At 42.1% G+C, this 25,242-nt stretch overlaps 2 protein-coding genes across 3 annotated transcripts in view; both read right to left on the minus strand.

Moving 5' to 3' along the window:
* nup42 (nucleoporin 42) overlaps positions 1-7,481 on the minus strand; it is a 47,574-nt gene extending 40,093 nt beyond the window's left edge. Inside the window, exon 1 of one of the 2 annotated variants that reach the window (XM_073024601.1) lies at positions 7,196-7,481. In XM_073024601.1, the coding sequence (XP_072880702.1) occupies positions 7,196-7,274 (79 nt within the window). In that variant the 5' untranslated portion in view covers positions 7,275-7,481. The remainder of the gene's footprint in view (positions 1-7,195) is intronic. The other variant, XM_073024603.1, reaches the window with a different exon arrangement.
* A 3,620-nt stretch (positions 7,482-11,101) lies between these two features.
* klhl7 (kelch-like family member 7) overlaps positions 11,102-25,242 on the minus strand; it is a 59,261-nt gene continuing 45,120 nt past the window's right edge. The window contains exons 10-11 of the mRNA XM_073024604.1: positions 16,866-16,963; positions 11,102-14,338 (exon numbers count right to left, since the gene is read on the minus strand). Of these exons, the coding sequence (XP_072880705.1) occupies positions 14,055-14,338; positions 16,866-16,963 (382 nt within the window). The 3' untranslated portion in view covers positions 11,102-14,054. The remainder of the gene's footprint in view (positions 14,339-16,865; positions 16,964-25,242) is intronic.

The raw sequence follows: 25,242 nt of genomic DNA on the forward strand, positions 1-25,242 counted from the left end.
AGGGAGGAGTTGTAAAGTTTGATGGCCACAGGTAGGAATGACTTCCTATGACACTCAGTGTTACATCTCGGTGGAATGAATCTCTGACTGACTATACTCCTGTGCCTAACCAGTACATTATGGAGTGGATGGGAGTCATTGTCCAAGATGGCATGCAACTTGGACAGCATCCTCTTTTCAGACACCACCGTCAGAGCGTCCAGTTCCACTCCCACAACATCACTGGCCTTACGAATGAGTTTGTTGATTCTGTTGGTGTCTGCTACCCTCAGCACACAACAGCAAACATGATAGCACTGGCCACCACAGGCCCATAGAACATCCTCAGCATCTTCCAGCAAATGTTAGAGGACCTCAGTCTCCTCAGGAAATAGAGACGGCTCTGACCCTTCTTGTAGACAGCCTCAGTGTTCTTTGACCAGTCCAGTTTATTGTCAATTCGTATCCCCAGGTATTTGTAATCCTCCACCATGTCCACACTGACCCCTTGGATGGAAACAGGGGTCACCGGTGCCTTAGCCCTCCTCAGGTCCACCACCAGCTCCTTAGTCTTTTTCACATTAAGCTGCAGATGATTCTGCTCGCACGATGTGACAAAGTTTCCCACCGTAGCCCTGTACTCCGCTTCATCTCCCTTGCTGATGCATCCAACTATGGCAGAGTCATCAGAAAACTTCTGAAGATGGAAAGACTGTGTGTTGTAGTTGAAGTCCGAGGTGTAGATGATGAAGAGAAAGGGAGACAGGACAGTCCCCTATGGAACCCCAGTGCTGCTGACCACTCTGTCTGACACACAGTGTTGCAAGCGCACGTACTGTGGTCTGCCAGTCAGGTAATCAATAATCCATGACACCAGGGAAGCATCCACCTGCATCACTGTCAGCTTCGCATCCAGCAGAGCAGGGCGGATGGTGTTGAACGCACTGGAGAAGTCAAAGAACATGATCTTCACAGTGCTCGCAGACACTCGCAGAGTATGGCAAGAACTGCACACCATCACGGACCGCAAGAGGAAACAGAGCAATACAGCCTTGTTTCCAAACGTTAAAAAAAATTTATGCTCCATTTGAGGTTGATAGGACTGAACCCGAGGAGAGCTGCCAACGAGACCTGTACCTTGGTCATCTCCGAGGCTGAGGTACATTGAACATCCCAACAGGTCAACAGCCATAAGACAGTGGGGCCGTGCGGCATCCCAGGGCACGTAGTCAAAGAGTGTGCAGAACAGCTGGTTGGTGTGTTTATGGACAGTTTTAATCTCTCCACCTCCCAATGTGTAGTTTCCTCCCATTTCAAATCATCCATCATCGTCCCTGTATCAAAGAAAACCAAGGTAGCATGCCTGAACGATTGGCACCCTGTTGCTCTCACATCAATTATAAGCAAATGTATCGAGAGGCCGGTTAAAGACTGCATCTACAGCATGCTACCACCCACACTGGACCCCCTTCAATTCACCTACCAACGGAACCTGTCTACCGATAACACCATAGCCACAGCCCTACACACCATCCTCACTTGCCTGGAGAAGAGGCATGCTTATGTTAGAATGCTATTCCTGGACTACAGTTCAGTAGTCAACACCATAATTCCCTCCAGACTTGACAAGAAGCTCAGAGACCTTGGTCTGCGCCCCACCTTGTGCAGCTGGATCCTAGATTTCCTATTGGATTGCTGACAGGTGGTAAGGATGTGCTCTCTCACCTCTGCCCCTCTGACCTTCAACACAGGTGTCCCCAGTACCCTTCTCTACTCCCTTTACACCCCCTCTCTTCTCTTCAGTTGTCAATCGGAATCTGATGACGACACCCACTCCTTTAACGGTGAGATCTTTGATGACTATAGTCCTATACTGGACCCACAAGCTCTATTGCAGGTGGGACATGTATATGTGGTAGTGGTGGTAGTGATGGCAATCATGGCTGCATTTCTCCTGGCTCTCTTCTGGTGTCTTCTGGTTGTTCTTTCCATCTCCAGAATACGAACCCCATCCCTGCACAGCTGTCGCCGTTACGGTCAGCAGCAACATCCTCCAGGTTCTCAGGTCTGATCTTGCACTTCCTTAAAGCATTCTTCATCTGATCCTTTAGCGCTTCTTTGGCCCTCCAGCTGAACGTCAACCATGATGTAGCTGGCCATATAACACTCTGCGGGGTAGCCGACATGGGGGCATCCTTATCACGTGCCCCACCCACACTGACTCTGGGTGATCATGGCCTCAATACTTCTGCCGTTGGTCTTTACAAGTATTTCAGTGTGAGGCACCCACTCCGCCAAGTAATTCCTAGGATGCGCTGAAGGCAGCTTATGTGGAAGCACTTCAAGGACTTGATGTGACGGCTGTAGGTTACCCAAGCTTCACAGCCATAAAGGAGGGTAGTGACTCAGACTGCTTGGTATACAGTGACCTTTGTGGAGGGACGAAGACTCCTGTCCTGAAAAACTCTACACAGAAGTCTCCCAAAGGCAGCTGATGCCTGTTTAATGTGGCTCTGGATGTCGTTGTCAATGCCACTATCCTCAGGGAGAATGCTCCCTAGATATTTGAAAGATGGCACTACTGACAGCTTTTCATCACCAACAGTGAAGGCAGGTAGGGTGGGTGGGACACTGGTACTCCATAGGCAAACCACTTCTGTCTTGGTGGTATTGATGGTCAGCCCCATATTGCTGTACGCTCTCACCACCACAGCAAGGACAGTCTGAAGATCCTCTGGAATATGGGCCACAGGAGCATAGTCATCTGCATACTGCAGCTCCAGGACCCGTTCTTTATGGAGTTTGGTGGTTGTGTGGAGCCTCCTGATGTTAAACAGGTTGCCATCTAATCTGACTTCCGCTGCCACACCACTGCTATCCTCAATTTCGTTGTGGAGAAGCTTGGTAACACACAGGAGGAAGATATTAAAGAGTACTGGCGCTAGCACACACCCTTGCCTCACCCCTGTGCGTACGAGGAAGGGCTCGGACTCTTGCCCTCCTATGGTCACCCGAGCAGTCATCCCATCATGGAACTGGCAGAGGATGTTAACAAATTTATTGGGATGGCCAAACCTGAGAAGGACATCCCATAAGAGCTCTCTTTGCACAGTGTTGAATGTTTTGGAGAGGTTGACAAAGGCCATAAACAGGTCTTGATGTTGCTCCCGGCACTTTTCCTGAAGCTGCCAGGCAGTGAAGATCATGTCAGTCGTGCTCCTGTTCTTCCTAAATCCACACTGCGATTCAGGCAGCATTGACTCAGTGATGTTGCTGATGAGCCTCTGAAGCATCACCTTAGTCAGGACCTTTCCAGCAACAGAAAGGAGTGATATGGCCCGACTATTGCCACAGATCGCCTTGTCACCCTTGTTCTTATAAATTACAACGATGTTTGCATTTCTCTATTGCTGTGGGATGCTCTCGTTAGTCCAGGCCTTGATGATGTACTGGTAGAGGGTGCGCATACACATGTACCCTCTGTTCTTCAGTAACTCGGCAGGGATATTGTCAGTGCCATGGGACTTATTGTTCTTAAGGGAATGGACAGCTGATAGAATCTCCTGGAAGGCTAGTGGTAGACTGAGGTCATGGATAGGAGGTAGTTCAGGCAGTTCGTCCAGGATGGTGGGGTCTGCGTCAAAACCCTGATTAAGCAGAGTGTTAAAATGCTCAGCCCACCTCAGCAGAATGGTATTCTGATTCTTCAGAAGTGTTTGACCATCTGCTGTTTTCAGGGGAGTAACGCATCGATTTATTGGGCCGTTGATGGTTTTGACAGCATTGTAAAAATTATGCAGGTCATTATTATTGGCAAAGGACTGGATTTTATGTGCCTTTTCAGCCCACCACTCATTTTGTATAGCCCGTATTGCCTTTTGCACTTCCTTCCCAGCTGCCTGCCAATGCTGTCTGATGCTGATGGATGATGGGTTATCTAAAGTTGCTTGGTGTGCTTTGTGCATGTCCTCAAGCAAGTTGTGGATGGTATCTGAGTTATCGTCAAACCAGTCTTGGTGGTTTCTGCTCTTATAGCCAATGGATTGGGCTGCTGCTTCATAGAGCGCAGAGCTGATATAGGTCCACTATTGTTCCATGGTATTTTCTGAACTCAGACAAGGATCTAGCTCCCTTAGTTTCTCAGCTAAGGATGTGTCGAAACTCACTTCTTGCTTCTGTGTTTCTCAGGCAGTTGCAATTTAGCTGCTTTTTATTGGGTTTTTGCAGCCGCAAGGGGGGACACACTTTCATATGGAGCTTGGCCACAATCATACGATGGTCAGTCCAGCACTCTGCACCTCTCATTGCACGGGCGATGAGAACATCCTTGATATCACTACGTCTCACAATGATGAAGTCGATCATGTGCCAATGTTTAGAGCGAGGGTGCATCCACGAGGTCTTATATTTTGCCTTCTGCTGGAAGATGGTGTTGGTTATGGTAAGGTTATGCTCAGAGCAAAGAGTAAGTAGCCTCATGCCACTTGCTTTGACCTTGCCAATACTATGCCTACCTAGCACTCCACTCCATATCCTGTTGTTCTGACCCACCCTAGCATTGAAGTCCCCAAGCAAAAGGGTCTTATCATTCTTAGGGATCCGGCAAAGAGCTTCATCCAATGTATGATAAAAGCATTCCTTGGCCTCATTCTCAGATGGCAAAGTTGGTGCATAGGCACTGAGAAGCATGGCATAATGTTTCTTTGCCAGGGGGATATGGAGGGTCATTAGTCTTTCACTAATGCCAACAGGTGTTTCTGTGAGACTTGGTATAAAGGTGTTCTTGATAGCCAATCCTACTCCGTGGAGATGTTGTCTACTTGGGGGGAAACCTTTCCAGAAGAAGGTGTAACCCATCCCTTCCTCTGTTAAAGAGCCTTCATCCAGGAGCCTGGTCTCACTCAGGGCAGCATTGTCAATGTTGTAGCGCCTCAGCTCAGCAGCGATCAAGGCTGTTCTCTGGTGAGGTCTGTCAGAGATGCCATACAAGTCCAGGAGAGTCCTTACATTCCATGTTGCCAGTTTTAAGTTGTACTGTTTCTTATTTCGACCGCAATAGTGGAATAGCCCGATACGTGCAGTAACCTATCCAGGTGAGTGACTGAATGGGCAATTTTTAGGCCACCTTTTCTAGGCCCTTCCCCAATTGGGGTGAGCAGTGCAGTCCCTAAATAGGGCTGTTCAGTTGCACAGGGGTCTGCTGAAAACAGTTGTCACTCAGTCCCAGCTGCTCACGACCAAATACCCTGTGCTGCTGCCGTGCAGGGTTCTGACTAGGAGCTCCCAGTCCATTCGTACCTGCTCCCATTGCCAGACGCCCCATCGCTGTCAGATGTCAACCATATGTAAGGTCCAGGTATTGTTCACCGTGGTCAGAGTGGAGACCTGCGCAAGGAAGATATTAAAGTGCCACGGGGGTGTGCCATCTCCAGTAGCACTATCTTCACTATGATAAGGTAAATCCTCGTGGCAAGGGTGAACCCAGGACAACTGGTCCCACATCTTGGCCGCAGGAGGCTGCCGGGTCCTTGGTCTGTTAAGGCCTGCCTATTGCGCGCCGTCAGCGCATTGCTTTTCTGTCAGGGTGTGCTCCCTTAGTCTTGGCTCAACAGACTTACCACAAGGCAATGGGGCTATTTACCCATAGCTGGGACAGTGGTTGACGGGCGCCAGGGCGTATCCACACAGTGGTGGGCCTGCATGTCATGTCTCTGGAGCCCACTGCTGCTCCGAGATCCCCTGTAGTTTAGCTGGAACTATAAGATACCCAGATTCTGCGTGTGGCCCTGAGCAAGCACTGCAGCAGTCTTGGTGGTGGAGAGGCTCTGTACTGGCAGGAGGAGGCTTACACACTCAGCTCCTCTTTTTACCCTCTGTTGAGAAGGCTAGTCAATGGCAATAGCTGTAAGCAGAGAGTAGCAAGCAGAGAGCCCTATGAGGCATAACCACGACTGTGCTGTCACACACAGCTCCAATCTGCTGATCAAATTTGCAGATGACATGACTTTGATCGACCTTGTTTCTACCGGTAATGAGACAGCCTACAAAGGAGAGGTTAACACCCTGACACAGTGGTGCGAGGATAACAACCTCTCCCTCAATGTCCAAAAAACAAAAGATATGAGCGTGGATTACAGGAGGAACAGAGGCAGGCTCGGCACGATAAACATCAATGCGTCTGCAGTTGAGAGGGTGAGTAGTTTCAAGTTCCTCGGTATATACACCACCAAAGATCTCACCTCGACTGTAGACACTGGCTTTGTGGCAAAAAAAGCACAACAGCGTCTCTTCCACCCAGGTCACTGAAGAAGTTCGCCATGGGCCTCCAATTCCTCAAGACCTTCTGCAGGGGCACCAGTGAGAGCATCCTGACTGGCTGTATCACCACCTGGTACAGGAACTGCACCAACCTTGATTGCTGGGCACTGCAGAGAGTGGTACAGACATCCCAGAGCATCTGTGGATGTGAACTTTCTTGCATAGAGGACATTTACTTTACGCAGGTGCGTAACGAAAGCCTGGAAGATCATCGGGAATACCAGTCCTCCCAACCATAAACTGTTTCAGCTGCTTCCTCCTGGCAAATGGTACTGCAGCATTAAAGCCAGGACCAACAGGCCACAGGACAGTTTCTTTCTAAAAGCCATTAGACTTATAAATTCACGTGTCTGTACATTGCGACGAAATCATAACGCAAAGAGTTTGACATCCAACCCACAACGTGAGAGTAAGATTTAAATAAATTCAAATTCAAAATTCATATGCAACAGCTGCAACTCACAATAGCTAAAGGTGAACAAGAAAGCAGAGTTTGTAGAGCAGCTCTGAAGCTGCAGCTACCCTCTGAAACTGTATCTTTTATCTCTCCTTAAGATGCCAGAAATAGCTGGTAATTCAGCTATTACCATTCAGCTATTCAGATAGGGTAGCGTCCTTGCACAACTTCTTTTCAAACAGGCAATCTAGTTTGTCCCTGTTCTAAGTGCATTCATGAAGAGCTACAAATGCAACAATCGGCAGACTTAATTCACAATTAACTGAACTTTCTTTTTAACTTGGGCCTCTTTTGTTACGCTTTCGGTCACATTCTCAGCACCTCCTGCCGTCCTTTCGGCCTCATTCCCGATTCCTCCCTCGGTGTCCCGGCCTGTGGGCTGAAGGTTGACTATGTTCAGCATCCCTTTCTCCATTCACTCAATCCCGCCACCCCTCTTACCTCCGCCTCGGGGGTGCTCGTTCCAACAGTTATTGCCGAAACGACAGCGGCCCTCTAGGAAATACTTGCATATCGGCATGTTGGCGTACTGATTAGAAACCGGAGCCGCGGGGCTTCTTAGCGTCTCGAAATAGACACCACTGAATGGAGATCATCAGTACCAGCGTACATACGTTTTAAATTTAAATTATTACGCAATGAAGCAAGCATCCAATCTGAAATATTCGATCCGATCGAATTTATATTCGTGCAGCTTCAGACATGACCGAAGTTTAGCGTCTACTAATGACGTCAGACGCTGTCTGCCGGAAGAGTGGGAGGAGGCGTGGCGACGTGCGGCCGAGAGGCGGGCACGTTTACGAATAAAGTTAGGCGCTGAGTTTGAATGTGGCCGGATGCTCCCGGCCATCTCCAACGGGATCCCACCATTAAGCACATCTTCCCCACCCACCCCTTCTTTCCACTTTCCACAGGGATCGCTCCCACTCGTTCCTCCCCACTGATCACACTCCCGGCACTTATCCTTGCAAGCAGAACAAGTGCCACACCTGCCCCTACACCTCCGCCCTCACTACCATTCAGGGACCTAAACAGTCCTTCCAGGCGAGGTGACAATTCACTTGTGATTCTGTTGGGAAGATTACTGTATCGGTGCTCCCGATGTGGCCTTCGGTATATCAGTGAGACCCGACGTATATTGGGACACCGCTTCGCCGAGCACCTACGCTCCGTCCACCCGAAATAGCAGGATCTCCCTGTAACCACCCATTTTAATTCCACTTTCCACTCCCTTTCCGAGATGCCAGTCCATGGTCTCCTCCACTGCCGTTACGAGGCCACACTCAGGTTGGAGGAACAACACCTTATATTCCTCTGGGTAGCTTCCAACTTGATGACATGAACATCAATTTCTCGAACTTCCGGTAATTCCCCCCCCCCCCCCATTTTGCCATGCCCCATTCCTGTTTCCCTTTCACCCAACCTGCCCATCAACCCCTCTTCCCTTTCTTCCATGGTCTTCTATCCTCTCTTATCAGACTCCCCCTCCTGCAGTCCTTTATCTCTTCCACTAATCCACGTCCCAGCTTTTCACTTCACCCCCACCCCCTCTTCCAGTTTCACCTATCATTTACCACCTTGTACTTCTTCATCCCCTTCCTTTCCAGTCCTGAAGAAGGATCTCAGCCCGAAGCATCGACCTTTTACTCTTTTCCATGGATGCTGTCTGGCCTGCTGAGTTCCTCCAGCATTTTGTGTGTGTTGCTTTAGAGATTCTGCAGATGCTGAAAATTTACAGCAGAGACAGGCCTTTCTGCTGAACTCATCCAGACTGCCACAAGCCTGCCTAAATTAGTCCCATTTGTGTGCATTGAGCCAGTTTACACGTAAACCTTCCCGATCCATGCACATGTCCATATGTCTTTAACATTGTATTCACCCTCATTTAAATCACTCCTGTCCCTTCCTTTGATATACGCAGCACACTCTGTGGAAAAGGTTGGCCCTCAAATCTCTGTTACATCTTTACCTTATCTTACATGAATACCCTCTAAATTTAGACGCACCTAATCTGGGGAAAAGTATGTGACCACTTTATCAATATCTCATGATTTTATAAATCTCTATAAGAACGCAGTCTCATTGGCTCTCCACTCGTCCTTGGACAACCGGGAATACCTCCGTCAGCCTGCCATTCTTTGATTACAACTCAGCGTTCAACACCATCAGTACTATCAACAAGCTTCAAAACTTGGACCACGAAACCCCCCTCTGCAACCGGATCCTTGACTTCCTCGCCTGGAGATCACAATCATTGTGGATCCATAAACACATCACGTCGTTAATATTAACACAGGCCCACCTCAAGGACGTGAGCTTTGCCCACTGTTCACTTTTTACACTCATCACTGTGTAGCTTGGCACAACTCGCCAAAGACACTGCTGTTGTTGTTGGTAAGATTTCAGATGGCAGGGCTGTACACGTGAGTTTTACTCACTATTCACTCATCACTGTGTAGCTGTGTATAGGAGTAAGGTAGAGCCGTTGGATGAGCAACAACAACAACCATGAACTCAACGAAAGCAATTGCTGTTGATTTCAGGTAGGGGTAGCATACACACCAGACATCATTGAGGGGTCAACAGTGATTAGCTTCAAGTTCATGAGCATCAACATCCCAGAGAATCTATTCCGGACCCAACATATTGTTGCAATCACGACGAAGGCACGCCAGCGGCTATACATTAGGAATTTTAGATTTCGTGTATCACCGAAGACTTCCCTGAATTTCTACAGATGTATGCAGCAATGCCCCTGGATGGAAAATCCTTCAAAAGGTAGTGGATTCCACCCAGCACCATCACTGGTAAAACTCTTCCAATCATTGAGCATATCTACATTTAACATTGCCGTAGAGAAGCAGCATCCATCAAAGATCCTCTCCACCCAGGCTATGCTCTTTTCTTACTGCTGCCATCAGGTAGAAGGTACAAGTGCCTCAGGACTTACACCACCAGGTTCAAGAAGTTACTTCTCCTCCACCATCAGGCTCTTGAACAAAAGGGAATAACTACTCTTATTCTATTTCTGATGTTCTCTTAACTTACGGTCTCACTTTAAGGCCTCTTTATCTTGTTCTTTCATACTGGTTATTGTTTTGCTATTTATTTATATTTGCATTTGCAGAGTTTGTTGTTACTGTTCTATAGATTTGCTAAGTATGCAGCCCAGGAGAAAGAACCTCTGGTTTCTATGTGGTGATATGTATGTAGCCTGATAACAAACTTTACTTTGAACATTGTACTACTTTGAATGTGGGGAGCATTCTGACTGCTTCCAACACCGCCTAGTATGGAGACTTCAAAATGCAACATCAAAGAAAGTTGCAGATTCAGCCATCTCCATCATGGGCACATCTTCAAAAAGTGATATCTCATTAAGGCAGCATCAGTTATTAAGAGCCCTGAACATGTCCCCTTCTTGTTACTACCATCAGGGAAACATGTACAGGAGCCTAAAAGACTCACTCAACATTTTAGGAACAAATTCTTCCCCTCCGCCATCAGATTTCTGTACAGTCCACAGATCGATGAACGCTACCTCATATTCCTCTGATTTGCACCTTCATAGTGTTAATCATGATTCCTACCTCCTTAAAGCACACAGAGCCAGAAAGAACCGTTATTATACTGTACGATATTAGCACACTCAAGCACAGACAATCTGTGCTCCTCCCCTTCATCTCTGACTGGCAACTTGCTCTAACTTTTCTCAGTTTTAATGAAATATCAACATACTGTAGAACAGTATAGTACAGGCCCTTGGCCCATGATGTTGTGCCGACCTTTTAACATACCCTAAGATCAATCTAATCCTTTCTTCCCACATAAGCCACCATTTTTCATTGGTGTAAATGTTTAACTCTGCTCCCCATCTACCCACTGCAGTTGCTACCTGATACCCGAGGTTTCCAGTAATTTCCTTTATGCCACATGTTGAAGGAAATGCAACTATTAAAACGTGTTTAGAATGATTCAAAAACAATCAGAAAATGTTGGTAACTGTACTCTATTTCATAGATGCTGTCTGGCCTGCTGAGTTCCTCCAGCATTTTGTGTGTTGCTTGGATTTCCAGCATCTGCAAATTTTCTTGTTTAAAAAAAATTGTTGGCGTCAGCACGGTCAAATTTACGCAAAAGCACTTTTAAGCAGTGAATTTCTTGGGGATGGCATTCTGTGCAAAACATTTCCAAATTAATCATTGATTTGGGTGGAGTTGCTGCAACTGGCATTATGATTAATCATCCACACTGTTAATACTGTAATAGAATTTTCTATTACATTAAGATTGCTGAATGGAACAAGAATTCTTATTTTTAAACAAATTAAAATACAACTACAGTATGTTTAATCATAGATGTTTTTTAATTTGCTTCATATTAGCTTGATTATACATTTATTTTTTGATATTCTGCACATTTGCACCTATAATTCTAAAATAAAATTTACATACTTATCCACAGAAAATTGAAAGAAGTTTAGAGTTACTCAGTTTACTTACATCCAGTGAATGAAACTGAAGAAAAACAGAAAATGGAAATAACCAAAAATATTAAGCTGAAGGTTCAGAAGAAACTTCTCTGATGAAAGGCCTTTGACATAAAATGATAATCCCTCCCCAAGTTTTACCAGACTGACTGACTGTGTATCTGTTAACTTAGACTTCTAATATCTACAATTCTTTTTTTTTTAAATCAGGAAACTTAACAGTAATTATTCAGGAAGACGTATAGATCCACAGGGTCTGAAAACAATGAAATTCTTAATTACAATACAAAAAGAAACCATTTGACCTTAAACTCCATAGGTTGTAACTAAACATTAATGGTTCTGTTTCCGTTCAGTAATTACACCTTAGCAGACATTCTTAACGCTCCACAGGGAGTTTGAATAATTAGCTTTTAATATGAAGTCCCTACTGGATACACTAATATTTTAAAGAATATAAAAGTGAATACTGACAAGGTACTGTATGGTTTACAAGTTAAATGCTAGTCACCAGAAAATCATTTGATATGTGCCAAATTCAGTTAAATATGGCAATTAATGCATGAACAAGAGAAAATCTGCAGATGCTGGAAATCCAAGCAACACACACACAAAAGGCTGGAGGAACTCAGTGGGCCAGGCAGCATCCAAGGAAAAGAGTAAACAGTCAACTTTTCGGGTTGAGGCCCTTCATCACAACTGGAGAAAGATTATGAAAAGTCAGGGTAAAAAAGTTGGGGGGAGGAAGAAATACAAGGTAGTAGATGATAAGTGTAACGGGGGGTGTATAGGATGAAGTAAAGAGCTGGAAAATTGATTACTGAAAGAAATAAAGGGCAGTAAAAGGGGGAATTTGATAGGAGAGGACCGAAAGCCATGGAAGAAAAGGAGGAGGAGGAGGAGCGCAGAGGAAGGTGATGGACAGGTAAGGAGATAAGGCGAGAGGGGGAAATGGGAATGGGGAACGGTAAAGGTGGGAATTGCTGGAATTTTGAGAAATTAATGTTCATGCCATCAGATTGGAAGCTACCCAAATGAAATATTAAGGTGTTGCTCCTCCAACCTGAGTGTGGCCTCATCATGATAGTCATGTCAGAATGGGAATGGGAAGTAGAATTAAAATGAGTGGCCACTGGGAGATCCTGCTTTTTCTGATGGAGGCAAAGTTTCTCCTAATCTATGCTGGGTCTCACTGATACACAGGACACACTGGGAGCACTGGATACCTCACCTGGAAGGACTGTTTGGGCCCTGAATGAAAATGCAGGGAGGTGGTTTAGGGGTATGTATAGCACTTGTTCTGCTCGCAAAGATAAGTGGCAGGAGGGACATCAGTGAGGAGGGATGAATGGACAATTAATGCACTATATTGTTTTAACTAGCTAAATAAAAGGCACAAGCAAGTTGGATAAATATCAATTCTAAATAAGTGTAAATTTACTGTGCTCTCACTTGCAGAATGTCTCAGAATATTTAAATTATCATACCAACATGCAAACATTTACTACCTCCTGTGTGAACACGTTTTTAAAAAGGATTCCAGTTTTGAATTGCTGACCCCTTACTCTCAAACTGTGAACCTCAGTTCTAAATACCTTTGATGCTTCAATTCTCCATATAATCATCCATCGATTGATGCTGTGCATTTGAATTTTCATAAGGCCTTTTACAAGGTGCCACATCTGCATAACAAGCTACAAGCTTATGGTATTACAGAAAAGATTCTAGCACTGATAAAGCAGTGACTGAATGGCAGGAGACAAAGAGAGGGAATAAAGGGAGCCTTGTTTGGTTGACTGATGGTCACTAGTAGTGTTCCACAGGGGTCTGTATGAGACCGATTCTTTTTACATTATACGTCAATGATTTGGATGATGGAATTGATGGCTTTGTTGCAAAGTTTGCAGATAATATGAAGATAGGCAGAGGAGCAGGTAGTTTTGAGAAAGTAAAATGGATACAAGGAAACTATAATTTTTGTCATCCCTTCATCTAAATTCAGGGACATACACAGCATGTTTAATCAAACTGTGGCTATAATTCAACACTTTCAAACTGACTGTTCAGCAGAAACTGAATACAAAATTGTACAAAAAGAACACAAGCATCAAGGAATGGCAAATCTTAGATCCTCTCCTTCTGTACTTTGCCATTAATGGATGGCAAGTCTATCAGCTTCATAAGATGCCACCTTATTTTTCTAACTGGAAATTACGTTTTTCAAAAAGTGATGATCGAGCATTATTATCACACATGCTTCATTGCATAAATTAATTCTCACTATTCAAAATACAGACTTCAAACTTTAAAACATTTTAAACTAAAAGTCCACAGATATTTCTTTTTTTTTTATTTTTCCAAGAGATTGCTGTAATTTAAGAAAAATATTAGAAAAGTGAAGAAAGTTGAAACTCATTGCTGTTGACTTGAAGGGCACACAAGATTGCTCCCGAGCTAAAACATTCAAAACTTTATGGCAAAGGAACCCCTAATTGTGTTTGGCTACTACTGCCAATAATAATTTCTAGATTTCCACGTTTTAATCAGAAATCAACACTGTATAAAATAATCCTTCCTTCCCCTCCACAGTATTTCTCAGAAATATTTTAACATTATAAGCAATTAAAACAAAATTCAAAAAGCTTAGGCAAACAGCTTTTAATAATTCTTAAGAAATAATCCTGAATACTGGTATTATTTTGAATACATCTCAAAAGACATTAAATTAGAAAATAAAATCATATATTAGTTCATGTCAGTGTGATCTGACAGTACAGACATCATCCTGGTATCTCCAGTGATATATTTCCTTCAAGTTTCAAGTTTTTCTTCATTTGCACCACACGTGTCCACAACACATATAAGACAACTGGTTACTGGGAAAGCACGGACCTTGGAGTTTGTTGTCCATTTGTCAGTCTCTGTGTTATATTCCAAAATGTGACCTAACCGGCCTACACCTTGGAAACCAGCCAAGACATAGATAATGGAGCCTACTGCTGCACATTTAACTGTTACCCCTTTCCAAGGCATCGTTGATACCATTTTCCAGTCATTCGTTTTAATATCATAATATTCTATGGAATCCAGACCACCTGAAGAGGAAAAAAAGAACTGAACATTCCTTGCTGAACAAATCTTTTATCATCTATTTGGAACTATATATAAAGTACTGTGCAAAGGTCTTAGTCATGGTACCCAAGACTTTTGCACAGTACTGTACTTTGAATACATTTTCTGACTTTCGTTTTATATAGTTTTGCATTTTTTCCTGTTGCAGAAATCCAACATTTGAAAACAACATAAGCTGTCATTCCTGAGTTTCAGGGATTGAGTTGTGTATCATTTTATTGCACAGGTTAATTGGCATCTAGAACACAGGACAAAAATCAGCAGTTTCCTTAAGGGAAAATCTTGCCTGACAAACTTGTTGGAATTCTTTGAGGAAATTATTAAGTAGGATGCAGTGGATGTTGTGTATTTGGACTTCCAGAAGGCCTTTGTAAAGGTGGCACACATGAGGTTACTTACCAAGTTAAGAGCCCATGGTATTACAGGGAAGTTACTAACATGGTTAGATCATTGGCCATTGGTAGGAAGCAGCGACTGGGAATAAAAGGATCCTTTTCTGGTTGGCTGCCAGTGACTAGTAATGTTCCGCAGGGTTCAGCATTTGGGCCGCTTCTTTTATACTGTGTATGATTTATATGATGGAATAGATGGCCTTGTTGCCAAGTTTGCAGATGATGCGAAGATTGGTGGAGGGGCAGGTAGTGTTGATGAAACAGCTAGGCTACAGGACTTCGACAGATTAGGAGAATGGACATGAAAGTGGCTAATGAAATACAATGTACGAAAATGCATGGTCATGCACTTTTGTAGTAGAAATAAATTGCAGACTATTTTCTAAATGGGGAGAAAATCCCAAAACCTGAGATGCAAAGGGACTTGGGAGTCCTTGTACAGAACATCCAAAAGGTTAACTTGCAGGTAGAGTCAGTGGTGAGGAAGACAAATGTAATGTTTGTGTTCATTTCAAGAGGTCTAGAGTAGGGATGCAATGCTGAGGCTTTATAAGACACTGGTGAGGCCTCACCTCAAGTATTGTGAACAGCTTTGGGTTGCTCATCTAAGAAAAGACGTGCTGGCAATGGAGACGGTTCAGAGGAGGCTCACAAGAATGATTCCAGGAATGAAAGGGTTATCATATGAGGAACATTTGATGGCTCTGGGTCTTCACTCGCTGGAATTTAGAAGGACGAGGGGGTATGTCATTGAAACCTTTCAAATGTTGAAAGGCCTAGAGTAGATGTGAAAAGGATGTTACCCATTGTGGGGGAGTCTAGAGCAAGAGAGCACAGCCTCAGGATAGAGGGGTGTCTATTTAAAACAGATGCAGAGAAATTTCTTTAGCCATACGGTGATGAATTTGTGGAATTTGTTACCACAGGGCGAGGTGGAGGCCAGGTTATTGGCTGTATTTAAGGCAGAGAGTGATAGATTCTTGATTGGGCACAGCATCAAAGTGTGCAAGTGAGGGCTGGGGAGTGGGGCTAAGGAGAGGAAGAAAAGGATCAGCCTTGATTGAATGGTGGTGCATACTCGATGGGCATAAATAGCCCATTCTGCTCCTATGTCTTACAAAGGGACTTGAAATCATCTGAAAGCATCAGATTTAAGTAAAAAGGGTGTAGGGCCTGCTGCTGTGATGATCAAGAGGACTTGTTACTTCATTTCAAATATACCCAACAAACCTTCATAAGAGTTAAGACAGTAATATCACATTTTGCTTAACTTCATCCAAAGTTGATTTTAAATGAAGGGTAAGAAAAAGGAAATTGACTGGCACTTACTAACTGACATGCAATCAACACAACAGTTGGACGGCACAGGAGGACCAAAACCTTGCAATAGTGTGAAACTTGCCATGAAAGAACAAGTGGAAATAATCAGGATACCTTCAGAACAGCCAGCCACATGTAGCAGACACTATCAATGAGATTCAGTGTAAGGATGGACTAAACACAAGTACATTCAGTAGCCACTTTATTAGACTCCTCCTGTTCCTAATAAAATGGCCACTGAGTGTATGTAGTTTGTAGTCCTACCACTTCCAGGTTTGACATGTTGTGCATTTAGAGATGATCTTCTGCACACCACTGTTGTAACACATGGTTATTTGAGATTCTGTTGCCTTCCTGTCAGCTTGAACCAGTCTGGCCATTCTTCTCTGACTTCTCATTAACAAGGCGTTTTCACCCACAGAATTGCTGCTCACTGGATTGTCTTTTTTGTCCACTCCGTTCTCTGTAAACTCCAAAGATTGTGGTATGTTAAAATCCCAGAAGATCAGCAGCTTCTGAGAGACTCAAACCACCCCGTCTCGCATTAACATTCATTCCGTGGTCAAATTCGCTTAGATCACATTTCTTCCCCATTCTGATTTTGGTCTGAACAACATCTGAACCTCTTGACCATGTCTGCATGCTTTTATGCACTGAGCTATTGCCATGTGATTGGCTGATTAGATATTCACCTTAAGTAGGTGTACCTAATGAAGTAGCCACTGAGTGTATATTTGGTCTGTTAATAGAGACAGTGGTATAAATTGAGTATCCATACCAAGTCCATTTTGTCCACCAACAGCATAGATTCTGTCATTTACAAAAACTAATCCATGGTTCTTCCTAGCCTCCAGCATTGCAGCAAGTTCTGTCCACCTGTCAAAGAGATGCATAATTCAAACAGTGGTGTAACGAAATTCTAAGTAGGAATCAAATATGATTATGGCTAATGATTCCAATAAATGTAATACATGTGCAACATACACCTATACAAAAATGAATGCCAATTAACATTTAACCACACTTAGAACATAGAATATTACAACACAATACAGGTCCTTCAGACCATGATGTTGTGCCGTTTAATCTACTCCAAGATCAACTGAACCCTTCCCTCCCACATAACCCTCTATTTTTCTATCATCCATGTGCCTACATAAGAGTTTCTTAAGTATCCCTGATATATTTGCCTTTACCACCACCCCTGGCAGCACGTTCCATGGACCTACCACTGTGTAAAAAAAACTTACGACTGGCATTTCTTTCTATACTTTCCTCCAATCACCTTTAAAGTATGCCCTTCATATTAGCCATTTCCACCCTGGGGAAACATCTCTGGCTGTCCATTGTCACTTTTCTTTAATCAAAGCAATTTGATCTTTCTACCATTGACTTAGTATGACACCACAACATCAATTTTCAGATAAAACATTCGATCCATGTCTTTTCAGGTGATTTTAAGGATAGCGGAATTCACATGTAATGTTGAAATTTTATAAAGGCTCATTTGGAGTATTGACAGCAGTTTCGGGCTCCTTAGAAAGCAATGTGCTGGAACTGGAGAGGGTTCAAAGGAGGTTCATGAAAATGATTCCAGGATTGAATGGCTTGCCATATGAAGAACATCTAATTGCTCTGGGCCTGTATTCACTAGAATTCAGAAGAATGAGGGATGACCTCATTGAAACCTATCGAATGCTGAAAGGCCCTGATAGTGTGGATGTGAAGAGGATGTTTCCTATGGTGGGAGAATCTAAGACTAGAGGACACAGCCTGAGAATAGAAGGCTATCCTTTTAGAACAGAGATGAGGAGGAATTTCTTTAGCCAGAGAGCAGTGAATCTGTGGAATTCTTTGCCATAGGTATCTGTGGAGGCCAAGCATTTATGTATATTCAAGGCAGAGGTTGGTAGATTCTTGATTGGTCAGGGCATGAAGGGATACAGGAAGAAGGCAGGAGATTGGGGCTGAAAGGAAAACTGGATCAGCCATAATGAAATGGCAGAGCACACTCAATGGGCCAATGGCCTAATTCTGCTGTTATATCTTATGGTCTTAAGCTGTCCCAGGCAATCCAGCAAGCATTTTGGTAGAGAACATAAAAGAAGGGCGAACTGTAACACAGATGTTGTTAATAAAGCTGCAAGTAGTAAAAAGAATAAGAAACAATTTTCAAACATTGTTCTATGTATTGCTGCTTTCCACAACACGGATTTTCACACCATGAGCCTAAGCCATGCCATTTTACCCAGTAAAAGCATAGATCCAGTTATTTATAAACACAAACTCAATTTTTGGTAGTCTCTAGTTTTGTTGAAAACAGGCAATCAGAAATCAAGGTGATTTTAGGGAAGCAGAGGACACAGCTCTAGTAAATGAACGGACACAGGATGCTATCAACATGAAAACATAGGAAAGTAATGGGGTAGGTGATGATACTGATAGACAGAATAAGAATAATTAAAAAGCAATTACCCATCTTATGTCAGTCTATTTAAGTTGCTATGGATTTAGGGCTCATGAACTCTGTTGTTGGTTTATTTAGGTGTCTGGCCAAAAGTGGGATAGAGAATATTAACAGTGGAAAACTTAGCAGCCTCTTTTCTGAAGGAAGTTAGAGGGAGATGGCAGAACCCTATAAAATTTACCACACAGAAGGCATCCTCTGGTGTCTGCAGCCCAGCCTAATCCCATATTCCACACAAGGTCCATGAGCCTCTGCAGACTAGTTTCCCCATGCACACATTCAGGAATTTAAAAAAAAACTTAAATATTTCTACCACTACTACCCTGTCAGGCAGTGCCAGTTTATCTAAATAATAAACAAAAAAAGTCTTCATCCATCAATTCCAATCAAACTAATAATAACACAAGGGATTCAGCAGATGCTGGAAATCCAGTACAACACACAAAGTAAAGAAATTTATACCCCTCCATCAATGCCTGCCTGACTTCCTCCAGCATTTTGTGTGTGTTCCTCCAAACAAACTAATGTTTACTTCACATTCATATCCTCTGGATTCTGACAATATGCTCAAGGTAATACCTCCTCCCTATTAAATTGAGATCACTTATTATTACTAGCAGTACTTTTCTTGTTAGAATCAGGTTTAATGTCACTGACTTATATCATGAAATTAGTTGTTTTGCAGTAGCAGTATATTGTAAGACAATAATATAAATTACATTAAGAGCTATGTTAGCACAAAGAGAGCAAAGAAAGAAAAAAATCTGAAGTTGTGTACAAAGATTCATTGTTCATTTAGTAAACTGATGGCAGAGGGGAAGGTGTCCCTGAAATGTTAAGTGTCGGATTTCAGGCTCCTGTACCTCATCCTTGATGGCAGCAATGAGAAGAGGGCATGTTCTGGGTAATGGGGGTCCTTAACGATGGATGCAGCTTTTCTGAAGCATTGCCTTTTGAAGGTGCCCTCAATGCTAGGGAGGCCAGTGCCCATGATGAAGCTGGCTGAGCTTGCTACTTTCTGCATCTTCTTCTGATCCTAAATTCATTCACAAATTTGTTCATGCATTCTCCCTGAGCTGCTTGAAGATTGATAGGACACACAGTTCAAACACTTTTTGTTCAATTCACATAGCTTCCATTAGAGTCAGAATCAGTAAACTACAACACAGAAACAGACCCATCAGCTAAGCACGTCTGTACCGAACCATTTAATATGCCTAGTCCCATCGACCTTCACATAGAAACATAGAAAATAGGTGCAGGAGTAGGCCATTTGGCCCTTCGAGCCTGCACCGCCATTCAGTATGATCATGGCTGATCATCCAACTCAAAACCCTGTATCTGCTTTCTCTCCATACCCCCGATCCCTTTAGCCACAAGGGCCATATCTAACTTCCTCTTAAATGTAGCCAATGAACCGGCCTCAATTGTTTCCTGTGGCAGAGAATTCCACAGATTCACCACTCTCTGTGTGAAGAAGTTTCTCCTCATCTCGGTCCTAAAAGGCTTCCCCTTTATCCTTAAACTGTGACCCCTCGTTCTGGACTTCCCCAACATTGGAAACAATCTTCCTGCATCTAGCCTGTCTAATCCCTTTAGAATTTTATACGTTTCAATAAGATCCCCCCTCAATCTTCTAAATTCCAGTGAGTATAAGCCTAGTCGATCCAATCTTTCTTCATATGAAAGTCCTGCCATCCCAGGAATCAATCTGGTGAACCCTCTTTGTACTCCCTCTATGGCAAGAATGTCTTTCCTCAGATTAGGGGACCAAAACTGCTCACAATACTCTAGGTGCGGTCTCACTAAGGCCTTATACAACTGCAGTAGCACCTCCTGTACTCGAATCCTTTTGCTATGAATGCCAACATACCATTTGCCTTTTTCACTGCCTGCTGTACCTGCATGCCCACTTTCAATGACTGGCGTAGAATGACACCCAGGTCTCGCTGCACCTCCCCTTTTCCTAATTGGCTACCATTCAGAAAATAAGAATACGAACACAACACTGGAAGGTGTTCATATTCTTTGATCCACAGCATCTGCAGTCGTATTTTTGTGTTTAGATTCAGAAAATAATCTGTTTTCCTGTTCTTGCAACCAAAGTGGATAACCTCACATTTATCCACATTAAATGGCATCTGCCATGAATTTGCCCACTCACCTAACCTATCCAAGTCATCCTGCATCCTCTTAGCATCCTCCTCACAGCTAACACCACCGCCCAGCTTTGTATCATCCGCAAACTTGGAGATGCTGCATTTAATTCCCTCATCTAAATCATTAATATATATTGTAAACAACTGGGGTCCCAGCACTGAGTCTTGCGGTACCCCACTAGTCACTGCCTGCCATACTGAAAAGGCCCCATTTACTCCCACTCTTTGCTTCCTGTCTGCCAACCAATTCTCTATCCACATCAATACCATACCCCCAATACCGTGTGCTTTAAGTTTGCACACTAATCTCCTGTGTGGGACCTTGTCAAAAGCCTTTTGAAAATCCAAATATACCACATCCACTGGCTCTCCCCTATCCACTCTACTAGTTACATCTTCAAAAAATTCTATAAGATTCGTCAGACATGATTTTCCTTTCACAAATCCATGCTGACTTTGTCCGATGATTTCACCGCTTTCCAAATGTGCTGTTATCACATCTTTGATAACGGACTCTAGTATTTTCCCCATCTCCGATGTCAGGCTAACCGGTCTATAATTCCCCGGTTTTTCTCTCCCCCCCCCCTTTTTTAAAAAAATATAGACTATAGCCCTCCATACTCCACCCATCACGTACCTATCTAAACTTCTCTTTTCTTTTCTTTTTCCAGTACTTTTATTGTTTCATATACACAAATACAGAATTCATAAGGATACTTATTATAAATCAAAATAAGATAGCACAAAATACACTGTATATAAATCACACTTATACAATCATGGTATCCCATACTGCTGGTAAAATAAAATCTACACCCCCTACAAAGACAAAGCTGGTTGGTAACAAAAACAAGAGGAAAATAAGAGTATATAGTGCTGATAAGTGTGTGGTGCTACATTGTGGTAGGAATAATCAAAATAGGACATACATGGTAAATGGTAGGGCATTGAGGAGTGCAGTAGAACAAAGTGATCTAGGGATAATGGTGCATAGTTCCCTGAAGGTGGAATCTTATGTGGATAGGGTGGTGAAGAAAGCTTTTGGTATGTTGGCCTTTATAAATCAGAGCATTGAGTATAGGAGTTGGGATGTAATGTCAAAATTGTACAAGGCATTGGTGAGGCCAAATTTGGAGTATTGTGTACAGTTCTGGTCACCAAATTATAGGAAAGATATCAACAAAATAGAGAGAGTACAGAGGAGATTTACCAGAATGTTACCTGGGTTTCAGCACCTAAGTTACAGAGAAAGGTTGAACAAGTTAGGTCTTTATTCTTTGGAGTGTAGAAGGTTGAGGGGGGACTTGATAGAGGTATTTAAAATTATGAGGGGAATAGATAGAGTTGACGTGGAAGGGCTTTTTCCATTGAGAGTAGGGGAGATTCAAACAAGAGGACATGAGTTGAGAGTTAGGGGGAAAAAGTTTAAGGGTAACACGAAGGGGAATTTCTTAACTCAGAAAGTGGTAGCTGTGTGGAACGAGCTTCCAGTAGAAGTGGTAGAGGCAGGTTCGATTTTGTCATTAAAAAAAAAAAATTGGATAGGTATATGGACAGGAAAGGAATGGAGGGTTATGGGCTGAGTGCAGGTAGGTGGGACCAGGTGAGAGTAAGCATTCGGCACGGACTAGAAGAGCCAAGATGGCCTGTTTCCGTGCTGTAATTGTTATACGGTTATAGTGTTTTATAATAATAGCCCAGATCTATATTTTAACAAGAATTCAAAGATTTTTAAAAATTGTTCAGAAAGGGTCCCCATAATGTTTGAAAATCTTGGTTAGAATCAGAAATCGAACAACGAATCTTCTCTAGATTTAAACATGACATAACATCACATAACCATTGAGCATGTGTAGGGGCGGGAGGCAACCTCCTTCCATTTAAGCAAGAGAAATAAAAGCCAGTACCCCCAAAGGCTCCAAAATTATAACTCTTTCCTCAACAATACCAAATAAGACAGTCAAAGGATTGGACTTAAAACTAACTTTAAAAAGTACAGGAAAAGTTTGAAATACATCTTTCCAATATTTTTCAAGGCTTGAACATGACCAAAACATATGAATTAATGAAGCCTCTCCATTATTACATCTGTTACAGTAAGGAGATATATCTGCAACATAACGAGAGAGCTTGTCTTTAGACATATGAGCCCTATGTACTACTTTAAATGGTAAGAGGGAATGACGGGCACATAATGATGAAGAATTAACCATTTTGAAAATAACCCTCCATGTCTCATCAGATAATGAAGTCTGTAAATCCTTTTCCCAATCTTTTTAAATTTTATCTAAAGGAGCCATTCTCAATCCCGACAACAGACCATAAATAAAAGATATAGAGCCATTTTCAAAAGGTTTCAAATTAAAAATTACATCTATTATGTTCTTATCCAGGCTAGTAGGAAATGTATGTAGTTTAGATCTGAAAAAATCTCTAACGTAGATAACGAAAAAAGTGGGTATTTGATAGGTTATATTTCACTGAAAGCTGCTCAAAAGAAGAAAGATTCCCTCCAACAAACAGATCGGTCATAGATAGTTTAAAAAAATTAGAAAAAATAGGACTGGAAAGAGAGAATCTCAATAAACCAAAATGTTTTCTAAACTGTAGCCAGATCCTCAAAGTGTGTTTAACCACCAAACTGTCAGTTAATTTATTTACAGATAAAGGAAGAGAGGATCCAAGAAAAATAATAGAAAATTTCATAACAGAATTGGCTTCCAAAAAAAACCATAATGGATAATCCTCACAATTAATATAACCAGAACATAAGATTTTGTATGTTAATTGCCCAGTAATATAACCTAAAATTGGGTAAAGCAGGGCCGTTTGCTTTTTTGAAGGTGGGCTTTATTTAATCGGGGTTTTCTGTTCTTCCATATATAGGAAGAAAGAATCGAATCTAGAGAATCGGAAAAAGACAGGACTACAAATAGGTATGGCTTGAAAGAGGTATGTAAATTTAGGTAAAATACCTATTTTAATAGAATTAATTCGACCAATCAATGATAAAGAGAGAGGCAACCAATTAGAAAGTCTTTTTCACATAATTCATAAAGGTTAAAAAAAATTTCTTTGAATAGATCTTTGTAATTCTTAGTGATTGTTACACCCAAGTATGTAAATTGTTTTCTTACAATTTTAAAAGGAAGGTTAGTATCAAATTGTTTAAGGGAAACAATTCACTCTTATATAAATTTATATCCTGAAAACTGACTAAAATTAGTCAGTAAACGAAACATAGAGGGTAAAGAAGTAGTAACATTAGATATGAAAAGCAATAGGTCATCAGCATAAAGCGAGACTTTATGAATAGTACCTTTCCTATTTCCGGTGGTATCTTTAGACTCTCAAAAGGCAATTGCTAAAGGTTCTAATGCCAAATCAAAAAGCAAAGGACTCAGCGCACATCCTTGTCTGGTTCCACGTTGGAGTTTAATTGGCTTAGAAATCTGAAAATTAGCAAGGACCCGAGGCGAGGGAGATAAATAAAGTAATTTAATCCAATGGATAAAATTGGGCCCAAAATTAAATTTTTCTAAGGTTTTAAATAGGTAATTCCATTCAACTCGATCAAAAGCCTTCTCCGCATCCAGTGAAATCATACATTCTGATATTTCCTTGGATGGGGAATGGATAACATTTAACAGTTGCCATATATTAAAATAGGAATATCTATTTTTAATAAATCCTGTCTGATCATCTGATATTATAGAAGGTATAATATTTTTGAGTCTACAGGCCAAAACTTTAGATAGGATCTTAGCATCAACATTGAGTAAAGAGATTGGTCTACATGAAGAGCATTCAGTGGGGGTTTTTTTTTTAAGAATAAGTGAAGTGGAAGCTTCATAAAAAGACTGTGGCAACCTACTGACCTTGAAGGACTCAGTAAGGATAGAACATAAATAAGGTATAAGCAATGAAGAAAAAGCCTTATAAAATTCTCCAGAGAATCTGTCAGGTCCTGAAGATTTCCCAGGATGCAATGAGCGTATAGCCTCAGTGATTTCCTCCTGAGAAATAGGTTGATCCAACTGCTTTCAATTATCAATCGAAAGTCCAGGAATATTTAATTGGTCTAAAAAAATTGTTCATTGCAGTATTATCTTTAACTGAATCAGAACTATACAATTTAGAATAAAATTCTCTAAAAGTGTCATTTATTTCAAAATGGTCAGTTGTCACATCACCATTGGTTTTACAAATTTCTTCAATTTGCCATTTAGCTGTAAAGGTCTTCAATTGATTAGCCAATAGTTTACCGTTTTTTTCTCCATGTATATAGAATTGGCTTCTATCTTTTAAAAGTTGGTTTTCAATTGGATATAAGAAGATCGTATTTAGTTTTAATTTCAATACGTCTTTTGTATAGTTCAGGGTCTGGTGCCAAAGCATATTTCTGGTCTAATTGTTTTAATTGATTAACTAAATCAGTTCTCTCTTTATTAGCTTTTTTCTTAATATGCATTATAAGAGATAATTTGTCCTCTGATATATGCCTTAAAAGCATCCCAAATAATAAGACT

Source organism: Hemitrygon akajei, chromosome 20 (assembly GCF_048418815.1).
Source record: "Hemitrygon akajei chromosome 20, sHemAka1.3, whole genome shotgun sequence".
Lineage (NCBI taxonomy): Eukaryota > Metazoa > Chordata > Chondrichthyes > Myliobatiformes > Dasyatidae > Hemitrygon > Hemitrygon akajei.